Raw genomic sequence first — 24,149 nt, 5'->3', positions numbered from 1 at the left:
TTATAGTCAAAAATTTCCTTAACATGGGAGAGGAAATACTCAATCAAGTCCAGGAAGCGCAGAGAGTCCCATACAGGATAAACCCAAAGAGAAACACGTCGAGACACATATTAATCAAACTATCAAAAATTAAATACAAAGAAAAAATATTAAAAGCAGCAAGGGAAAAGCAACAAATAACATACAAGGGAATCCCCATGAGGTTAACAGCTGATCTTTCAGCAGAAACTCTGCAAGCCAGAAGGGAGTGGCAGGACATATTTAAAGTGATGAAAGGGAAAAACCTATAACCAAGATTACTCTACCCAGCAAGGATCTCATTCAGATTCGATGGAGAAATCAAAAGCTTTACAGACAAGCAAAAGCTATGAGAATTCAGCACCACCAAACCAGCTTTACAACAAATGCTAAAGGAACTTCTCTAAGTGGGAAACACAAGAGAAGAAAAAGGCCCACAAAAACAAACCCAAATCAATTAAGAAAATGGTAATAGGAATATACATATCGATAATCACCTTGAACATAAATGGATTAAATGCTCCAACCAAAAGACACAGACTGGCTGAATGGATACAAAAACAAGGCCTTTATATATGCTGTCTACAAGAAACCCACTTCAGACCTAGGCACACATACAGACTGAAAGTGAGGGGATGGAAAAAGCCATTCCATGCAAATGGAAATCACAAGAAAGCTGGAGTAGCAATACTCATATCAGATAAAATAGACTTTAAAATAAAGACTGTTACAAGAGATAAGGAAGGACACTACATAATGATCAAGGGCTCAATCAAAGAAGAAAACATAACAATTATAAATATTTATGCACCCAACATAGAAGCACCTCGACACATAAGGCAAATGCTAACAGCCATAAAAGGAGAAATCGACAGTAACACAGTAATAGTGGGGGACTTTAACACCCCACTTATACCAACAGACAGATAATCCAGACAGAAAATAAATGAGGAAACACAAGCTTTAAATGACACAATAGATCTGATAGACTTAATTGATATTTTTATGACAATCCACCCGAAAGCGGAAAAATACACTTTCTTCTCAAGTGCACAAGGAACTTTCTCCGGAATAGAGCACATCTTGGGTCATAGATCCAACCTTGGAAAATTTAAGAAAACTGAAATCGTATCAAGCATCTTTTCCAACCACAACACTATGAGATTAGAAATCAATTACAGGAAAAAAACAGTAAAAAACACAAATACATAGAGGCTAAACAGTGCTCTGCTAAATAACCAAGAGATCACTGAAGAACTCAAAGGGGAAATAAAAAAATACCTAGAAACAAATGACAACAAAAACACGATGATCCAAAACCTATGGGATGCAGCAAAAGCAGTTCTAAGAGGGAAGTTCATAGCAATTCAAGCTCACCTCAAGAAACAGGAAAAATCTCAAATAAACAAACTAACCTTACACCTAAAGCAATTAGAAAAAGAACAAAGGAAACCCAAAATTACTAGAAGGAAAGAAATAAAAAAGATCAGAGCAGAAATAAATGAAATAGAAACAAAGAAAACAATAGCAAAGATCAATAAAACTAAAAGCTGGTTCTTTGAGAAGATAAAATTGATAAACCTTTAGCCAGACTCATCAAGAAAAAAAGAGAGAGGACTCATATCAATAAAATTAGCAATGGAAAAGGAGAGAATACAACTGACACCACAGAAATACAAAAGGCCATAAGAGACTACTACAAGCAACTATATGCCAATAAAATGGACAACCTGGAAGAAATGGACAAATTTTTGGAAAAGTACAAGCTTCCAAGATTAAACCAGGAAGAATTAGAAAATATAAACAAACAAATCACAGGTAATGAAATTGAAACTGTGATTTAAAATCTTCCAACAAACAAAAGTCCAGGACCAGATGGCCTCACAGGCAAATTCTATCAAACATTTAGAGAAGAGTTAACACCTAACCTTCTCAAACTATTCCAAAAAACTGTGGAGGGAAGAACACTCCCAAACTCATTCTACGAGGCCACCATCACCCTGATACCAAAACCAGACAAAGATATCACAAAAAAAGAAAATTATAGACCAGTATCACTGATGAACATAGACACAAAAATCCTTAACAAAATACAAGCAAACAGAATCCAACAACACATTAAAAGGATCATATACCATGATCAAGTGGGATTTATCCCAGGGATGCAAGGATTCTTCAATATACACAAATCAATCAATGTGATATACCATATTAACAAATTTACAAATTTGTTATACAATTATTATACAATTAACAAAGTGAAGAATAAAAACCATATGATCATCTCACTAGATGCAGAAAAAGCTTTTGACAAAATTCAGCACCCATTTATGATAAGAACCCTCCAGAAAGTGGGCAGAGAGGGAACCTACCTCAACATAATAAAAGCCATATGCGACAAACCACAGCAAACATCATTCTCAATGGTGAAAAACTGAAAGCATTTCCTCTAAGATCAGGAACAACACAAGGATGTCCATTCTCGCCACTATTATTCAACATAGTATTGGAAGTCTTAGCCACAGCAATCAGAGAAGAAAAAGAAAGGGAACACAAATTGGAAAAGAAGAAGTAAAACTGTCACTGTTTGCAGATGACATGATACTATACATAGAAAATCCCAAAGATGCCACCAGAAAGCTACTAGAACTAATCAATGAATTTGGTAAGGTTGCAGGATACAAAATTAATGCACAGAAATCTCTTGCATTCCTATACACTAACAATGAAAGATCAGAAAGAGAAATTAAGGAAACACTCCCATTTACCATCACAACAAAAAGAATAAAATACCTAGGAATAAACCTACCTAAGGAGGCAAAAGACCTGTATTCAGAAAACTATAAAACACTGATGAAAGAAATCAAAGGTAACATAAACAGATGGAGAGATATACCATGCTCCTGGTTTGGAAGAATCAATATTGTGAAAATGGCTATACTACCCAAAGCAATCTACAGGTTCAATGCAATCCCTATCAAATTACCAATGGCATTTTTCACAGAACTAGAACAAGAAATTTTACAATTTGTATGGAAACACAAAAGACCCCAAATAGCCAAAGCAATCTTGAGAAGGAAAATCGGAGCTGGAGGAATCAGACTCCCTGACTTCAGACTATACTACAAAGCTACAGTATGGTACTGGCACAAAAACAGAAATATAGATCAATGGAACAGGATAGAAAGCCCAGAGGTAAACCCATGCACCTATGGTCAATTAATGTATGACAAAGGAGGCAAGGATATACAATGGAGAAAGACAGTCTCTCCAGTAAGTGGTGTGGGGAAAACTGGACAGCTACATGTAAAAGAATGAAATTAGAACACACCCTAACACCATACACAAAAATAAACTCAAAATGGATTAAAGGCATAAATGTAAGGCCAGACACTATAAAACTCTTAGAGGAAATCATAGTCAGAACACTCTATGACATAAATCACAGCAAGATCCTTTCTGACCCACCTCCGAGAGTAAGGGAAATAAAAACAAAAATAAACAAATGGGACCTAATGAAACTTCAAAGCTTTTGCACAGCAAAGGAAACCATAAACAAGACGAAAAGAATGGGAGAAAATATTTGCAAATGAAGCAATGGACAAAGGATTAATCTCCAAAATATACAAGCAGTTCATGCAGCTCAGTATCACAAAAACAAACAACCCTAACCAAAAATGGGCAGAAGACCTAAATAGACATTTCTCCAAAGAAGATATACAGATGGTCAATAAATCCATGAAAAGATGCTCAACATCACTAATTATTAGAGAAATGCAAATCAAAACCACAATGAGGTATCACCTCACACGGGTCAGAATGGCCATCATCAAAAAATCTACCAACAATAAATGCTGAAGAAGGTGTGGAGCAAAGGGAACCCTCCTGCACTGTCGGTGGGAATGTAAATTGATACAGCCACTATGGAGAACAGTATGGAGGTTCCTTAAAAAACTAAAAATAGAACTACCATACGACCAAGCAATCCCACTACTGGGCATATACCCTGAGAAAACCATAATTCAAAAAGAGTCATGTACCACAGTGTTCACTGCAGCACTATTTACAATAGCCAGGACATGGAAGCAACCTAAATGTCCATCAACAGATGAATGGATAAAGAAGATGTGGCACATATATACAATGGAATATTACTCAGCCATAAAAAGGAACAAAATTGAGTTATTTGTAGTGAGGTGGATGGACCTAGAATCTGTCACACAGAGTGAAGTAAGTCAGAAAGAGAAAAACAAATACCATATGCTAACGCATATATATGGAATTTTTAAAAGCGGTACTGATGAACCTGGTGGCAGGGCAGGAATAAAGACACAGACGTAGAGAACGGAATTGAGGGCATGGGGGGGAAGGGGAAGCTGGGATGAAGTGAGAGAGTAGCATTGATGTATATACACTACCAAATGTAAAATGGATGGCTAGTGGGAAGCAGCCTCATAGCACAGGAAGATCAGCTCGGTGCTTTGTGACCACCTAGTGGGGTGGGATAGGGAGGGTGGGAGGGAGGCTCAAGAGGGAGGGGATATGGGGATATATGTATACATATAGCTGATTCACTTTGTTGTACAGTAGAAACTAACACAGCATGGTAAGGCATTTATACTCCAATAAAGATGTGAAAAAAAAAAAAGAAAAAGAAAAACAGAGCCCTTACAAGTAATACAAGAATGAGGGGTTCAATATATGAAACAAGGATTATACACGTGTGGGAAGACGTGGAGCAGTGAGGTCTGGAAGGCCATAGCTGGAGAACCAGAGGAATATCACTGCCTATGTTAGCTTGATGCACTGACATGAGTGGAAAAACCAGCACAAGATGCTGCACACATCCAACCACCCCAAGTGGGACAAACATTGTGAGCTCATGGAGATTTCTGTGAAGCCATCACATCTGTAAAGTGAGAGTTTGCGAAGAGTTGCATGAAACTGCTGTGTCTGAGGAAGCTGCCATGTATGATACACACAACTTCTCAAGAATTACGGCCTTTTCTCCACTCCCACCTCCAAAATTTCAGATGAATTTTTTCACATCGGCAAACTATGACATGCTAACCCTCTCTGCAAAAGGGAAGCACAGAGTTCAATCCTTTTCCAGCTGAGTCATATTTTCCTTTGGTATCCTGTACAAGTTCACTCTTGCTACATAATAAACAACCACAAGATCTCAGTGACATATGACAGCAAGCATTTGTTTAGGTCACGCATCAGCAGGTCAGCTGCGGGTTAGTTTCTGTGGGTTCGGGATGGCTGGGAAGCTTGGTGACCAGAGGGCTAGTCCAGGCATGTTCTTGTGATGATGGCAGGAGTGAAAAAGAGCAAGCCAAATTGCACAAACCCTTCCCTTCCCGTATTCCTTTGGTCAAAACAGTCACATGGCAAAGCTCAAAGTCAAGGGTCAAGGGAGTACATTTTCCCCATGGTGGTGGAACAGGATAGGGAGTGAATGTTTCTGAACACTAATCTAATTGGCCACAACCTCTTAGGTACAGTCTCTTCTCTCAGCAGTAAGATTAGACACAAAGGAGAGTCTATTCCAATTTCAAAGAGGACATGACTCAGAACTAGAAATCAAATGAGTTTCTGGACACTCCTTAAAATGTTCTCTCTTCCAGCTCACTTTTCTTACTTTTTCTCATTCATCATGAGTTTATCCCCCCTTTTTCCAAAATCACAGGGTTGCTGAAACAGTGACAACTCTACTCCATTCTATCATTCATTCACTCATTTTTTCATGAGCATTGAATGACTACTATATGCCAAGCACCATGCTGAGAGGTAAGCAGCCCCTTCCCTAAAGGAGGTCATGTTCTATTAAAGGAGACTGGCAGTAAAGAGACCACTATAACATAGCACGTGTGATGGACAGACTCTCAGCTGGCCTGTCATGATCCCCACATTCTGGTGTTCACACCTTTGTGTAATCCCCTCCCTCTTGAGTGTGGGTAGGACTTGCTACTTGCTTCTAATCAATCGAATGTGACAAAGGTAATGGAACCTCACTCCCGTGATTATGTTATATTATATAAGTTTCTACCTTACTATCAGACTTGTTCTAAAGAATTTCCTTGCTGGCTGGCTGAAGTAGGAGGCTACGCTGGGAAAGCCCACAAGGCGATGAACTGCAGGAAGCCTTAAGAGCAGAGCGAGGCCTCCAGCATACAGCCAGCAAGAAGCTGGGCCCTCGGTCCTAAAGACAAAAGGAAGTGAATTTTGTCAGCAACTTCAGTGAGCTTACAGCAAGCAAATTCTTCCCTGTTCCAGCCGCCAGATGAGAATGCAGCCCAGCTGATGCCTTGATCACAGCCTTATGAGATCCCAAGCAGAGGATCCTGCTACATCGTGCCTTGACTGTGGGCACATATAAACTGTGAAATAACAAGTATGTGTTGTTTTAAGCCATTTAGTGTGTGGTAATTTATTACATAGCAATAGAAAACTAATAGAGCATGATAAGACACGATAGAGTGCTATGATGGCTCATAGGGAAAGTTTCCTAGAGAAGGTAATACCTGAGATGAATCTCAGGATGAGTAGGTACTAGAAAGGAAGAAAAAGGAGGGAATGATGTTGGGAACTGGGGGGTGGGGGTATGAGAAAACACACAGCACCTCTCAAATTTTTTTGAAATGAAGGAGGGAATAAACAACCATGACCTACTAGGTCAGTATGGTGTTTAGGGTGTAAGTAGGACAAAGAATTTTAGATTCGCTTAAAACATAAGCAGATTTGAGCTATAGAAAGCAGTCTGACAAAGCATGGACAGAAATAGTTGTAATCATCAACTTAACGAAATGATCTCTTCCACTGGTGAAGATGGGGGGTGGGGGGATGTTGGAGGAGAGAACTGCAGAGAGGAGTAGAGAATTCATGGAGGAAGCAGAGAGTAAGGCTGGAGAAAGCAACATTTCTTACCAATTCTTCCAGGTACCTTGAATCTGGAATAAGGCACAGTTGAATGGAGAAGACTCAGGTTGGTAATTTAGAGGATGAATCCGCGTGACACACCAAAACAAGTAGGAGCAAGAGAAGTAGATACTGAGCCAGGGAAAAGAAAGAGATGGGGGGCAAGACCTTGAACAATCACTGAATGAAGGTTAATGCCTGTGTCTGGCGTTTGTATGCTGTTGTGTTTCAAGGACAGGCAACAGCAAAAGCAGCAATGAATAGTTTAGAGGACTTCCCAGTTCACAAAGAATTTTTACCTCCATGGAGTCATTTAGTCACAAGAATCCTCTGACATAGGGAAGGATATTAGAAACAAATATTTACTGAACATCTTCCATGTACCCAGTACTAGCTGAGGATGAAGAAACTGAAGCTCAGAGGTTAAGAGACTCTCCTATAATTACACAGACGTGGTATCTAAACCCAAGTTCTCTGACCCTGAATGTTTTGCTTTCCCTCCTATAGTAGCTGATTTCCATAAGTTACCAGCTCTCTTCCTGCTCAAGACCTACCCCCAATCTGTACCAAATGTTTCTTTGAAAAAATATTAATTCTAAAAATAGTACCAGAAACATCTCAACTAATATTATTCCTTTCTTTTCAACCATATTGCATGTATCTCTGAATTTAAAATGAGTTCTAGGAATTAATTTATTTAGTGTTTTGCTTATTTTTGCTGCTTTTATACATTTGAAACTTAGCCTTGGATTTTCAAATTGTGTATTCACCTATCAAAGGCTACAAAACTTGAAAGTATAACTAATTCATTTTTTTTCAAAGTTCCAATTCTTATGTAAGTAACTTACTGAATTTATTTTGTCAGAAAGAGTTAAAGCAGCTTTAAAAAGGGAACACAGGATTAGGCCTCACATATCTAAAACTTATTTGAACTGAATAAAAATTTAAATTTATTATTATGACTAGTATTTCACTTCTAAAAACAAAGTAAAACAAATAGATTGAACTCAGTTTACCTGGAGTTGTGCAGAGATAACTTCTTTCAGTTGGATAACTGGTTTTGTGAGGCTTTTTATTTTCTCTAGCAATCCGAGCCATGGCAGCAGCATACCTAGAATAACAAAAAGAAGAAATAATCACTCGTGAATATAAATGGAAAGGCCAAACACAATTTTTAGAAAAATAATATAAAAAATCACATCACTGTTAAGTTTTGATGTCAATGTGTTGAATGAGTTAGTGAGTTTTTCCCCGTTTTCTCAAAGAGTATGTATAAGGTTTGAACGACCCATTCTTGAAAGTTAGGTAGAAAACACCTATTAAAAACATTTGTACTTAGTAAAGAAGAAGAAGAAGAAGAAGAAGGAGGAGGAGGAGGAGGAGGAGGAGGAGGAGGAGGAGGAGGAGGGGGAGGAGGGGGAGGGGGAGGGGGAGGGGGAGGAGGAGGAGGAGGAGGAGGAGGAGGAGGAGGAGGAAGGAGAAGAAGAAGAAGGAGGAGAAGAAGAAGAAGAAGAAGAAGAAGAAGAAGAAGAAGAAGAAGAAGAAGAAGAAGAAGAAGAAGAAGAAGAAGAAGAAGAAGAAGAAAAAGAAGGAGAAGAAGAAGAAGAAGAAGAGGAAGAAGAACAAGAGGAAGAGGAAGAAGAAGGAGGAGAAGGAGAAGCGGAAGAAGAAGAACGAATTTTGGGAAGTGTATATTACTTTTGAGAAAAATAAGGCAAATCAAACGAAACAGACAAGCAGAGAAATGGGCTTTGACAATGATGCCATGCTGAGTATTGACTAATGCAATGGTAAACTGAAATTATTCCAATATGTGTTTTCCAACAGAATAGTACTTAGAAAAGTAAACAAATATGGTGTTAGATTAATATTTTAAGAGTAATAAAAACATCATTTGGTAGAGCAAGGTATGTTAGCTTCCTGGGAGTGCCGGAACAAATTACCACAAACATGGCAACTTAAAATAACAGAAATTTAATCTCTCCCAGTTTTGGAGGCTAAAGTCTAGACCCACGGTGTTGGCAGGACCACGCTTCCCCTGGAGGCTTTAGGGGAGAACACTTCTTTGGCTCTTCCTAGCTTCTACTGGCTCCCAACAACCCTTGGTGCTTCTTGGCTTACAGCTTCGTCACTCCGATCTCGGCCTCCATTGCCACATGGCCTTCTTCCTGGTGTCTCCCTGCCCTCCTCTTCTTAGAAGGAAACCAGTTACTGGACTTAGGGCTCAACTTAATCTGCTATAGATCATCTTAACTAATTATATCTTCAAAGATACTATTTCAAAATAAGGTCATAATCTGAGGTTCTGGGTGGACACAAGTTTTGGGGGAACACTGCAACCCTTGCACAAGGGAAAAATTCTACCAGAAAAATTCATGACATATCCTGGAAAAAACCCACCACCTGGTAGGAGATATCAAGGAGCCCAAGTCAAGCTACAATAGCATTTCCTTAGAGAAGGAGTTCATATATGGAAATGAAAATTTTTACAAAAATTTCTTTTGGGGATGACTAAATTTTTTAATATATTATGACAAGAAAACTTTTGGTGAAAATATTGTTTATTGTAATTGAAATTAAGTGGAATAGAAATGCTTTTGTCTCACAGGTGTACCTCACTTACACAATACTTCTGAAAAGTTCATTCATTTGAAAAATATTCATTGAGCACGTACCTTGTGCCAGGCACTGTTCTAGGAGCTAATGATACAGGAAGAACAAGACAGACAAGGTCCCTGGCCCCATTGAGAGGAGAAAAAAATAAGCGAATGTGAAAATCAAGATACATCAGTAGTGATATGTACTATGATGAAAATAAAACCTCCAATAACATGCTGTATGGAGGTGCTGAAAGCAGACATCCTTGCATTGCTCCTGACATTAGGGTCAAAACATTCAGTCTTTTACGATTACGCATGTTGGCTGTAGTATTTTCATAGATGTGCTTTAGCAGGTTGAGGAAGTTCTTTCCTATTCTTAATTTACTGAGAGTTTTGTTTTTTTTTTTTAAATCAGGATTTGGTGTTGAAATTTTCTTCACCTATTGAGACGATCATATGGTTCTTCTTTCTTATTCTATTTTACATTGTTTGAATTTTAAAAATATTAAACCAAGGTTATATTCCTAGCATAAACCTCACTTGGTCATGTATAATCATCATAATTATTTATTATAATTAATTGTGACCAAGTGGGCTTATACCAGGAATGTAACCTTGATTTAACATTTTTAAAAAATCAATATTTAAAATGTTTAAACCATGTTTAAAATGTATATATTTACATTCAGTTTGCTAAATTGTTTTCATCTATGTATAGAAGGTGTATTGATTTGTAGTTTTCTTCATTTGTTTTTGCTTTTCTTATACTGTCTTTGGTTTTGTTATTGAGGTAATGCTGACTTTATAACATGTATTGGGAAGTACTCCCTTCTCTTCCATTTTCTGAAAGAGTTTGTGTGCACTGGTATTATGTTTTCCTTAAAATGTCTGGAAAATTCTCCAGTGAAGCCATCTGGCCTTGGACTTGTCTTCGTGTGAAGGCTTTTAGCTATCAACTCAATTTCCTTATTAGACATAGGATTATTTAGGTTATCCATTTCTTTTTAAGTGAGCATTGGTAGATGTCAAGAAATTTGTTCATCTATGTGGTTGAATTTATTGGTATGAAAGTCTTTATCTTCGTTTTAGAGAGATTTTCACAGGGTATAAACCTCTAGGTTAACCATTTCTTTTACTTATTTATTTAACCATGGAAGAATGATGGCCTTTATTTTCTTCAGAAATAATTTCAAACTTACAAGCACGTTGCAAGAATACTACCAACTCCCATATGCCCTACACCCAGATTCCCCAATTGTTCTTTCTTTTAAGCACTTTAAAGTTGCCATCCATTATCTTTTGGCTTCCAAGTTTTCTGACATGAAGTTATTGATTGCTCTTATCTTTGTTCCTCTACATGCAATGTGTGTGTGTTTTTATCCTTTATTGTTTTTGAGATTTTTCTCTTTATCACTGAGTTACAGCAATTTGATTATAATGTGCCTTGGAATGGTTTCTTTGTACTTCTGCTTCTTGGGACTTATTGAGCTTCTTGGTCTCTGAGTTTATATTTTTTATCAAATTTGGAAAATTTTCAGCCATAATTATTTCTTCATATATTTTTTTCTGTCAGTTTCTTTGGGACACCAATTACATGTATCTCACACCACTAAACTATGTCCCACAGCTCACTGAGGCTTTTTTTCTTAGTCTTTTTTCTCTCTATGCTTATTTTCAAGAGTTTATATTGCTACATTTTCAAGTTCATGAGTCATTTCTTCTTCAGTATCTAAGTTGCTGTTCTTTCCATACAGTGTGTATTTAAAACATTTTTTATTTATTTTATCTCTAGATGTTCCATCGGTCTTTTGTATATCTTCCATTACTTTTCATCACATTTATGACTTTCTTTAGATCCTTGAGTATATTTTATAAGATGTATAAAAGCTGCGTTAAGGTCCATATCTACTAATTCTATCATCTCTATTATTTATGAATCTATTTATATTGATATATTTTCTTTTGGTTATGGATTATATTTTCCTGCTTTTTTGTATGACTGGTCACTTTTGATGGGGTGATGGACAATGTAAATTTTATGTTGCTGGGTGCTGAATTTTGTTATTTTCCTTTATATATAGTTGGCCATTGTTCTGGCATAAAGTTCAGTATCTTACAAATCAGTTTAGTACTGCAAGGTTTGTGTTTAGCCTTCCATATGGGTCTAAAATAGCCTTTATTTGGAGACAAATACAGCCCTACTCCTAAGGCATGACCTTTCTGAAGTCTCCATCCAATGCCCTTTGAATTAAGAGTTCTTGCCTCTCTAACTAGCAGGAACGCAAACTATTTCTAGCCTCTGTGAGCTTTGTGTGAATTCCAAACCAAACAAAATCATTAGAATCTTATTTTCCTCAAGGCAAACATGACTTTAGTTAGAAAACAACATAACTTGATCTATACCTTTTCTCCAGTGATAACTCTTTGTCCTCAAAAAACTAGATACTATTGATATTTCCTTTTTCATTCAAACATTTGCCTTTTTCTAACTGAAAACATAAATTATAAAAACAAAACTGTTTGTCACAATTTTTAAATTGCAATTAAAATGACTATAAGGGAAAGTGCCATAATTATTAAGTTAAAAGTAAAAGAGAAAACCCTAATGCTTGTTCATATTAAATTCTCATACCATTCTGGTGGCTCTGTAAACTGCTACACGTTCTTGAGAAGTCACTCTATGAACATAACAAGCATCATAAAACTTATGGCATCTAGTAACCAGACTTTTGGTAACATGTTCTAAGGGAACATCTTGGCCTCCTTTTTATTCTTCCCTTCAGGTAAAATATAATCTAATATGCCTATAGGGAACCTTAGCTCTCCTCACTCTCACCCCTGCTCAGACCAAGGCCTAAGCCAATCCATGTATCACATTTCTGTGGCCACGAGGAGTGGAAGGTGTCAGGGGAAACGGGGGCTGGGGGGGAATGGGGTAGGTTGTTGCAGGGGTGGGCAAGGGGGAGAGGGAGAGAGAGCAAGAGACAGAGACCCCTCCCTCAAAAGAGTATTCTACGTGGGAGCAGAGCCAAAGAAGCGATTCCTTTGGTGGGGGGAAGCCCAGTATGTGTTTTTGACTCAAAACCCCTCATTCTGAAGAGAGATGTAAGGGGACGCAGCCTTAAGCCATGCTGTTGATAATAAAGGAGGATCCAGCAGATTCTGTGCTACAATCAGAAATCCATGGTAAAATGTGAGGGCAACATTCTGAGAGAAAAATTGATTAAATGAATCATATCCATAGGAGGGAAACAATAAAGAGTATTAAATTCATTAAAAAAAATAGTGAGAGAACTGGGTGTGTTTATTCTAAAAACAGAAAACTTAAGAGGAGGTGGGAGAAAGACATGATGGCTATTTTCTGAGACTTAAAGGGCAAGTCCACAAAACAGAAGAGCCTTATTTGTGTTGTTTCCCAGGACAAGTGGCAGTACTTTCTTTTCTGCCACAGCAGCATCCCTTGAATCGTATCTTCTACCCATATCCACAGCCAAGCCTGGATCCTCAGTGTCTGAGCTGATTCTGGATCTAATCGAACAAAGCATTCGTTGTAGCATCTGGTAAGCCTGGATTTGAATTTCAGCTCTGTCACTTACTGAGTGTGTGACCTTAGGGAGTTTGTTTTTTAATTTTTTCTGTTAAAATATTCTTTATAAAATGGAGATAATTTCTCATTTTCTGGATGGTTTTGCAGACAAATGTAAAAGCACATGGTAGGTGTTCAAGAAAGTCTGTTAAATGAATGAAAGAAATCTGGAATGGTTGAATATCACAAGGTGCTAGATTTAAGCTAGAAATAAAGAAGATTAGAGTTATGTGAATGTTCCTGAAGTACTGAGCTTCCTGTCTCTGAAAACATCTAAGCAGAGATTAAGCAAAATTATTTTTTAAAAGGAATTTTCTTCTTTGTCTAATTTTTTCCATGTCTTTATTTTATTTTTTTAACACCTTTATTTGAGTATAATTGCTTTACAATGGTGTGTTAGTTTCTGCTTTATAACAAAGTGAATCAGCTATACATAAACATATATCCCCATATCCCCTCCCTCTTGCATCTCCCTCCCATCCTCCCTATCCCACCCCTCTAGGTGGTCACAAAGCACCAAGCTGATCTCCCTGTGCTATGCGGCTGCTTCCCACTAGCTATCTATTTTACATTTGGTAGTGTATATATATCCATGCCACTCTCACTTCATCACAGCTTACCCTTCCCACTCCCTGTGTCCTCAATTCCACTCTCTACGTCTGCATCTTTATTCCTGTCCTGCCTCTAGGTTCTTCAGAACCTTTTTTTTTTAGATTCCATATATATGTGTTAGCATACGGTATTTGTTTTTCTCTTTCTGACTTACTTCACTCTGTATGAATGTCTTTATTTCAAAAGGGACATTTCCCATGCTCATTCTCATGCCAATTCTCTCTTTAACCACTAGATGGCATTCAAGGTTTAATCTTTGGGGAATAAAAAACTAGCATTTCTCCTTAAAAATGCATTAAATATATGATTATGTAAACCTACAAAAACAATGTTTAACTTCAATAGCCCTGAAAGGATAGCATAAACATACATTAAGTTAATGTACTCAGCATAAATATTTTCTATATAATTGGAGAAATTGGAATCAAACATAGTTATGCTAGAGGAAGATCACATATTTTTGTGAGTTAAAACACACACTCAAAAATCAGACACTACAGGAACTTAGACATAATATATATTAACTCCTTAATTTAAAACACAGTACAACTAAGAGTTTATTTTATAAATATAAGAAAGTTTTATGTTGGTATTTGATATAATACATGCTAATTACTTTATATAGAAGGAAAAAGGAACTAACATTGTTTAATAATAGAATTTAATGTTGACTGAAAAAGTGCAAAACTTTTCCACAAAAGCAGACTTCATTTGTGCTAGCAACTGGGTAGGCAATATTTTTACATTTACCTGAAAAACTTAAGCTTTTAATAAGCACATATTAATGGCAGATAGGAAATAAAGTTTCAGTTTTCAAAAACAATATGTGTTTATCAATAACTGGGCAAGTTGGTTAATCTCTTTGTGCCTCATGTTTCTCTCATTAGTAAACTGCAGATAGAGCTACCTCTAGTTTTCCACAATTTCCGTACAGAAACCTAGGGGTGACAATCCAGTTGAAAAGGGAGGCTAGGAACCTTCTCTTGAAGCTATGTCTGTATAATAAGGGAAGTGGTCTGACTTGGAGTGTAGGTTGATTTGTTGTGTCTTTGAAGGAGGCTGATAGGTAGTCTAATGGGTTACACTTAGAGGCGTGTGCTTACACTTAGAGGTATAACTGTCCACTCCACAGTGTGGCCAGTATTACATTAGGAAATGAAGGGAGAATGCCTGGCACACAGTAGATGCTTCGCCACATTAGTTCCAGTTTCCTTTGTATAGATAGTTCAAAGTAGGCACAAGGGCAAGATTCTTTCCTGAAGCTACGTAGAATGTAAAACTTCTCCAGAATTGATAACTTTTATTTCGATAACTTGCTGCCTGACAAAGCTTAGACGACTGGCATAGTTCTTTCCATGACCACATTAGCAATCACTGGGTATAGAGTATGATGTAAAAGTAGTGTTATATGTGCTTAAGGATAGTCAAAAGAACAGCTTCCACTGCTTTCTGACTTTGTATCTTTCACTTTCTCCTGAGAAAATAAATATGAACTATTGATTAGATTCTAGATTCATATTCTTTCCCATGTCTTGGTAGAAATAAAGCATTTGCAGGAATAGCCAAAAGACCAGCAAGGCAACAGGAAAGAAAAAAAGGCCTTAGAAATGAACGCCAAACCAAATGATCAGTTCATGAATATTTATGAGTTGCTTATAATGCCAATGAGTTCCTATTAATACTAACTAAAAACATGTGTAAAACTTAAGAATTTGCATAAAATATTCATGACAGTCATTTATATTTCCAGTTTTCAATCACTGTTCTATGACTATACCCTTAGAATACCCAAAATATAACCATAATCTCTATATTAGAATGGGCACCTTCATTTTACTTTTCCTAAAAGTAACTGCCTTCACATTTAATCCTCCTATGAAGTGGGGAAACAGGGTAAGTATGCATCATTCAAGAAACACTAATTGAGTGCCAGGTACCAGGCTAAGTGCAGAGAATACAAAGCTACAAGAACAGTCCTGCCCTGGTCACTCTGCATGAACAGATGAATCTCCCCACCACAGGCGCTGAAAGAAACAGGAACAGACTGCTACAGAAGGAGAGGATGGGGGGACATGGGAGCCTGAATCATGGACCATTCCACAAAACACAGTGGAGCTGGATCTTCATGCCATCCTTGTGGAGCACTTTGCCAGCCTGAAAAGATGACAGGACGGAGAAGGGAAAAGAACCAAGGGCATAATGGGGCTAAAATAAATGTGGTTATGATAGGTGTTGTTTTCTGGTTTCTAGACTGAGAAAATTTCACAATTTTTACATTTCTATTTTTATTCTCTGAAAACGTTGGGGGACATGGGCTTTTGTCAACCCCTCTCCTTGGGAACCAATATTTATTGAATGTCCATGTGCCAACACTATGTGGTTTATATATATATATACATGATCTCACTCAAGAGATCAAATGCAAAACAAGTTTGCAAGGTAGGTAATATCTCTTTTTAACAGATAAGGAGACCAGCTCAGAGAGGGTAAGAATTTCTCCAAGATCTATCTGACACTACAGCCCATGCCCTTTCCCATGCTGCCTCCAAAGAAAGATTTTCCATGTGAGAACTGAACTAGGGCCACAGTAGGAAAAGCATGAATAATAGCAAACCTCAAGTACTTCCTATGTACCAGATACTGTTTGAAGCAATCTACGTGTATGTATTAGTGTATTTAATCCTCACAATCTCCTTGGGAGGTGGGTAGAGTTATTACTGCCATTTAACAGATAAGGAAACTGAGGGACAAAGCAGTCAGATAACATGCCCGAGGTCACAGAGCTGGTAATTGGCAGAGCCAGGATTCAGATGCAAAGAGTCTGGCTGCAGTGTCCCTGCATTTAAGCGCCCCATGTTCCACCTTTTAACTCAGACAGAAGCCTAACTTGAGACCCTGCTGGGAAAGATATCCCAGACAGAAAGCACAAAGTGGTGAGAAGATCTTATGTTCCCAAACAATAGTGGGGGAAAAAAAAAGAATTTAGGGTAGCTTAAGAATCGGGTCTTGATTGATGAGGGGATGGGAGGACAGTAGGAGGAGGGGTTTGAGTCAGGAGAGATACGTCTCTCTTTTTCCTGAAGGCTCTGCAGATGAAAGGCTCTCAATTTGCATTTTCTGGGTTTTTTTAAAGGGGACATTTCAGTGTGAGGAAAGTTTTCCCTGTTTTCAAATATTAAAAACAGAGAGATGCAAAAGGTATTATATTGCATGTACACAGAGACCAATTACTCACTTGCATAGATTCCCAAACATTTCCTACTTGAAACTCTGAATTGACCACTTTGTTATACCTCATATATTTTGATGAACATGAGACTTTTAATAATTATTTAAAAAGAAGTTGATTCCACCATACTTTATATTTTTGCATGCTCAAATATTTATGCTGTAATAAAATTATGTAGATAAATGCAATATCTTTTAGACACTTTATTTAAATAATGTTTAAATCAATGTTTTGTTATCATCTGATCTAAATATATTCTCATCAACCACCAGATGGCATAAGGTGTGAAAGTTTTATTCTGACAGGGTCACCACGCACATGATAATTTGACCTATAACTTCAAAATAATGTATTTAGGAAAATGTTCTAGCATTCAAACAGTTCACAGCCATATGGAGAAGTGGGTGGATAAGTTGAAAATGACATGGTCCTACTTTTTCTACATTTTGGGGTTCTGTGGGATGCTGGCCTTACATAATGAATCAATAATCAAACAAATAAAACAAAGCAGTTCTGTTAAAGGAAATCAAAAAGGAAGTCATGTCACAGCAAAATTAACCTTATATTCTAAGTAGGTTTCTTTAAATGAAACTTGAAACATGCCTTCAAGAAAAAAACCATGCTGACACTTCTTCAACTTCTGCTTCATAAAAACTTTTCTACTGCTTATAATTTACTCTGAAAGCAGAAAAGTATCTAATGCAAAAGCTTTCCTCCCCTTTGGCTTGAAGGAAAGTTGCTGCAGAAATCAACTGAAAAAAGAATATCTAACCAAAAAACCCAATCTGAACTATGATATTAAAGGATAGGAAAGTCTATTTTAAGAGCCTTGATTTCTACACAAATTCAAAATACAGCACATTGTTTTTATTAATCCTATTATTTTCATCTAGAAAAGAGGTCACAATGCTAACAAGGAGCTAATAAACATGATGTAAATACAAAAAATAGGAACTTTAATTCCCCTAGCTTTGTGGTAGCACATTCACTGAATGCTTTGCAATAAGCACTCCAGAATAAATGACCACTGCAACACAGCCAGTACCACAGAGCTGAGATGGAATCTGTGCTCTAACATGATGAAGCAGAAAAACTGCCTTTAGGAGTCAAGAGACTGAAGATGAGACTAAGGTCCCTTCCTGAATGTGGTCCAAGAGTCAATCATTCCAAAAGATGTTGTAATAATTTATCTTTGTATTTAATTACAGACTTCCTCACTAGATTTAATATATTTGGTTCCTGAGTGAGAAATCCATCTGTGAAAGAGGAAAAGGTGTTTGGAACCATGAGAAAAATGAAATACTAACTGGTGATATGTAAACAGGTTGGTTTTTCTTTTTTCCTGTTTCTAAGTTCTATTTTGATAAGGTTAAGAATGGAAATAAGAAGATTAATAGGAAAGGTATTGTGAGATTCCTTCACTGTGGCTCATGTTCTATCCCCACCTTTGGCAGCCGGTAGACAGCAAAGCTGTTTCCCACCTGGGTTCATATGAAAGGACAAAATGATACTTCTTATTTTTGTTCTTATGTTTAAAAGAAATCCAATGGGTTTCTTCTGATAGTTCAGTTAGTAGAAAGTGAATAATAGATATTTCAAGTTCATAGGATAATATTCTAGACAGTTAAAATTACTTACTTTAAACCCCATTCTTTAGGTCGTCTTAGCTCATTTTTCTTCCATTTGTAATACTCTCCAGTGAAATTTGGATCTTCAAGCACTGAAATTAGAATATTTTAAAAAGGAGCTATGCATACATTCTTTAATAATAGTTTAAAGTTTACAATAATTTATTTCCCCTTAAGTTAGTATGTGGCAATAACACGTACTATTATCGTTCAAGTCACATTACAATCCTCAGACACCAAATTTCTTCTTTTTATTTAAACTTTGTGATACTGGATATTGTTTGAAACAAACAGATTGTGACTTTGTAACTTATCATGATAATGATACTTGTTTATATATCATTTATAGAAACGAGGATAGTTTTAAAATAACTCATACAGAAACTGATGCCATAGTTTAACAAAATTCTAATGCAGTCCTTCAAGTGAAAAAATAAAATCGTGGAGTTTGAAAGTGACATTACAGATCTTGATCTGCTACAAAGCAAGAATCTGCAACAGATGATCATCCAGCCTCTAAATGAATCCCTTGTCTCTTTGTTATTGGGAGACTGCCCGTTTCATTGACAGTTACCGAGGTCACAATGTCCTTTCCTTAATCTGAGGGCTGTGAGTTTCCACTGCTCCTCCTTCTGACCTCCTCAGCAATTCAGAGTAAATTTATCCCTCCCCTATGGAAAGGATCCCTCTAATATTTGAAGATAGCTCTCAGGGCAGCCTCAGTTCCTTCAACTTTTTCTTAAGTCATGATTTTCTAGAGACCTAACCCTCGTCATCCTGGTGGTGAACTTTGTTGATATTCCTATTAAAGTTTTCATCCAGAACCGGCTCAGAAACTTGATTTCATATCAATAGCAAGATGCAGGTGGGATTGCTACCTCCCTCGATCTGTGTGCTGGACTTCTCTCAATTTAGCTCAGATATGCATTAGTATTTTCTGGAAATCACATTATACCACTGGCTCATATGTTTGTGGTGAATTATAAGCCTTATGCCTTCAATCAAATTCACATAAAATTTACGGAAAACCTACTATGCTTAAGCACTGGTAGTTTTTACACAAAATACTATTAATCCAGATCATTCACACACGCACATATATATCCTTCCTTTTCTCCCCGCTCCCTCCCCCTGCTCGCTTATGGGCTTTCTCTCTCTCTCTTTCTTGCTCTCTCTTCTCCTTCTAATTGTCCTGGGTTTATAGTCCTGATGTATTTAACCAACCAGATGCTCCCCACCTGTCTTGTCCTTATCTGGAGCTTAACTTCTTAACAATGATTAATTAACCCCTTCCATCTTGATGAAATTTGTCATTGATAGAGAAAATATTTAAACTGAATAATTCTCCTTTTCTTCTATTAATATTACATGATTTTCACCAGCGATGTTCCAATCTATTCTTTATCTTCTTCAAACACACACAAACACACATACATACATATTCTTATAGACTTCATTAATACTCTTTATTGTTATTTGGAATATATTCCTTCCTTCCTTTAAGGAAGCAAATCTGTACTCCCCAGAGTTCTTAGCAGGATTCATTATTTCCTTTAGATGATTATAATAATTAATATTAATAGAATTCTTACTATATATGGGGGTACTTGTAAAGTAGATATGCAGTGCTTACCATTATAATACCCACTTCACAGATGAACACACAGACACAGAAAGGTCGAGTAATGTCTTCTCACATGTACTATTCATTACTACCTAAACAAAATTTAAAATTTATTTGATGTTAAGTTCCCTGACCAGGTATTGAACCCAGGCCATAGCAGTGAAAGAGCCAAATCCTAACCACTAGGCCACCAGGGAACTCCTGAAATTTACTCGATGTTTCTATTCAAGGATAATCCATGTCTTTCCTTAATTTTTTGGAATTGCCTTTCCTATATTTTCTATTTGAATATGTATGGCAGTCTCTTCCTTATATATTATGAAACCCCAAATAGCATGATTATCTTTCCTGAATACAGTAAGTCCCCTACATACGAACCTTCAAGTTGGGAACTTTCAAAGATGCGAACATGCATTCACATGTCCAATCACGTAAGTTAGTTCATGTGTCTGGTGTACACTGTCACATGTGTGCACACTCTACAAGTGGTTGTGCTTTGTGTACTTTTTTGTGTACTTTTGGCATAGAGTACAGTAATACAGTATCTTTATTTCAAGCCCAGAATGTCTGGAGGCAAGCATAAAAGCAGCAGTATGTAACTGATTGTGTTAGTTGGGTACCTAGGCTAACTTTGTTGGACTTACGAACAAATTGGACTTACGAACACGCTCTCGGAATGGAACTCGTTCGTATGTAGGGGACTTACTGTATTCTCATTTCTTTTATATTATTGACTCTTTTTCTCCAACGCTTTCTCTATTATCCAAGAGATGAAAGATGCCACAGTATCTGTACAAACTTTTAACACTTCTTATTTTATTCCCATAATTTTTTCACTCATCTGTCTCCTACCATCTGACTGTAAATGCCTCAAAAAGCTTATCATAATACTTATGTTCTTGTCTTCAACAAAGCCCATTGATAGACATAGAAGATGCTCAGTGGATGATGTTGATGGGAGGGAAATAATGAAGAAATGAGGACCAGTGAAATTTTGTCAGAACTTCTTGAAGTTAAAATCCCCCCCATCACTATCATACCTTGCCCTTGTGTCAGTTTTGTAATCTGTGTAGAAAAGCATCCTCTACTGCCCCCATAGTATATTTCTTCCTTCCTTTCCTTCTGAGGATTACTGGACATTGCTTCTACTCTGCTTTTTCTATGACACACCTATCGTCCAACATCTGTATAGGCTGATCTGAAAAATTTTTTTCCACTCTGGGACTGTTGTGTCCAAAGAAATATATAAGCACTAATTTACCTTGGCATGTTTTATTTTCACACGTACTATCTTATTCTAACCATAGAGGAACTTAAAATAGAGTAGAATATTTTTGTCAATGAATAGAAATGAAAAATGAGGTACAAAGACTAACCTAAATTAGGTTAAATGACTAACCAAAATTCACTTAACTGTGTCTGCAAAACTAGTATAAGGCTAGGAGTCTCTAATTTCTGATATCAGGTTCTTCCCACTAGGGCTTTTCCATTGGCTTGCACATTGTAACCACCTGGGCAGTTGTAAAAACTACTACCCCCTGGTCCTGCTCCCAAAGATCCTACTGTAATTGGTCTGGGGGTGCACCCTTTACATGGGAATTTTCACGAGCTCCTCTGGTGGTTCTAAGGAGCAGTCAAGACTGAGACCACTGCATCAGAAGTGATTGATACTGCTTCCTGCATCTAAATGCATTTTTGGAGACATTTGCCCTCACTGCTGGCTCAAAGACTCAAGGAATGAAAGTATCCTAAGGTGAAAGCAAGCATTCCCATGATGCTTCAGGCTGTTTGGTCTGTCCTGATGACAGCAAACAAACATCAGGAAGCCTCCGCTCACTATTACAGGGTACACTGGTCTGAAGGAATTCTTTTCGTATAACATAAACATTTCCTTATGGGGATCATATTCTGTCATTAAGGTGCTGTTGCCCACAGCCAGATGTATTGGTTTGTTCTCTGCCAAACTTTTAATTTGCCATTCTATAGTGATGGACAGAGAATAGTGGATCATCAGTACATTTTCCCATATGATTGTCTATGATTATGAGCAAATAATTGTAATTATTGAAAATGTACTGCACATACTTCAGAGTTTGAATTTAAATTTCAAGTTATACAGAAATTACAATTTTATATCATATTATGGATGCAATATAATATAAAAGAAAGAACAAATATGGAGTCAGAGGATTTGGTTCAAGTCTTTGGGCCACAGCCCACTTGTACTAATAAATATTGGCCACACTTACTGAGCACTCACTATGCACTAGGCACTATTATAGTGCTTCAACGTTATGATGTATGTTCTGTGATTATTCTCATTTTACAGATGAGAGAACTGGGACACAGAGAGGTTAAGAAATTTATCCAAGGTCACACAGCTAGTAAATTGAAGAGCCAGGATTAAACCCTGGCAATATGCATCCAGAATTTACACTCTTACCAATATATGATATTCCATGTGTGACCTTAGGTAAATTACTTAGCTTCCCTTGGTCTTGGTTTTCTCAAGTGTAAAACAGAGTAATAATAATGCCGAGCTCATTGTGTTGATATACAACTCTGCATGACATATACTAGGTGTTCAATAAATATTGGTTGATAAGTGAATAAAAGGACAATAAGATTGGGATGATTAAAAAAATACAGATTAAGGGCTTCCCTGGTGGCGCAGTGGTTGAGAGTCTGCCTGCTGATGCAGGGGACACGGGTTCGGGCCCTGGTCTGGGAGGATCCCACATGCCGCGGAGCAGCTAGGCCCGTGAGCCACAACTACTGAGCCTGCGCGTCTAGAGCCTGTGCTCCGCAAAAAGAGAGGCCGCGATAGTGAGAGGCCCGTACACCGCGATGAAGAGTGGCCCCCGCTTGCCGCAACTGGAGAAAGCCCTCGCACAGAAACGAAGACCCAACACAGCCATAAATAAATAAAAATAAATTTAAGAATCCCTTCTACTTGCTCGTTGAATTAAAAAATTAGAAAAAAAAAATACAGATTAAGAGGTACAAACTACTATGCACAAAATAAATAAGCTACAAGGATATATTGTACAACACAGGGAATATAGCCAATATTTTATAATAACTATAAATGGACCATAACCTTTAAGAATTGTGAATCACTATGTTGTATGCCTGAAACTTACATAATATTGTACATCAACTATACCTCAATTAAAAATAAACAGGGCTTCCCTGGTGGTGCAGTGGTTGAGAGTCTGCCTGCCAATGCAGGGGACACGGGTTCGAGCCCTGGTCTGGGAGGATCCCACATGCCGCGGAGCAGCTAGGCCCGTGAGCCACAATTACTGAGCCTGTGCATCTGGAGCCTGTGCTCCGCAACAAGAGAGGCTGCGACAGTGAGAGGCCCGCACACCACGATGAAGAGTGGCCCCCACTTGCCACAACTAGGGAAAGCCCTCGCACAGAAACGAAGACCCAACACAGCCATAAATAAATAAATAAAAATTAAAAAAATAAAAAAATAAACAAGAAAAACAATACGGAGTATACTCCGTAAACTGTGTTATACAAGAATAAACTTACTAGTATTATGGCATACATGACTATGTATAGATTTGTGGCACAAAGATATGCAATAGAGTTAATACTCAAAATCATAATATAACCTTACTCATCACTATTCATAAAATAAAAAGCTTTTAAAAATATGCACAAGAGTTTAATAATCTTTCCAGTGATAAAAATATAACTGTAGAAAATGAAGTTATTAGAAGTTCCCCCTTTATTTCTGAGTAGTTAAAGAAGCATTCTATAATCTAACAGCTTCATCTTTCTTATTGCCAGGAAATTAAGCCATTAAAAAAGATAGTATTGGATCTCATCCAGCTGAACTATCCAAAGACAAAATGGCCAGCAGCACATGTAAGGTTTACATTTAAATTTTTTAAATTAAGTGCTGGTTATTATTGAA

General features: G+C 37.2%; 1 protein-coding gene across 2 annotated transcripts in view; it reads right to left on the bottom strand.

Moving 5' to 3' along the window:
* Positions 1–24,149, bottom strand: part of UBE2U (ubiquitin conjugating enzyme E2 U) — a 64,969-nt gene that overhangs the window by 4,493 nt on the left and 36,327 nt on the right. Inside the window, exons 8-9 of one of the 2 annotated variants that reach the window (XM_007164331.2) lie at positions 18,605–18,686; positions 7,956–8,050 (exon numbers count right to left, since the gene is read on the bottom strand). In XM_007164331.2, the coding sequence (XP_007164393.2) occupies positions 7,956–8,050; positions 18,605–18,686 (177 nt within the window). Of the gene's footprint in view, positions 1–7,955; positions 8,051–18,600; positions 18,687–24,149 lie in introns of those variants that run through there. The other variant, XM_028164024.2, reaches the window with a different exon arrangement.

This window comes from Balaenoptera acutorostrata, chromosome 1 (genome assembly GCF_949987535.1).
Source record: "Balaenoptera acutorostrata chromosome 1, mBalAcu1.1, whole genome shotgun sequence".
Lineage (NCBI taxonomy): Eukaryota > Metazoa > Chordata > Mammalia > Artiodactyla > Balaenopteridae > Balaenoptera > Balaenoptera acutorostrata.
Note: the sequence above shows the minus strand (reverse complement) of the source record. Positions and strands in the feature narration are given on the sequence as shown.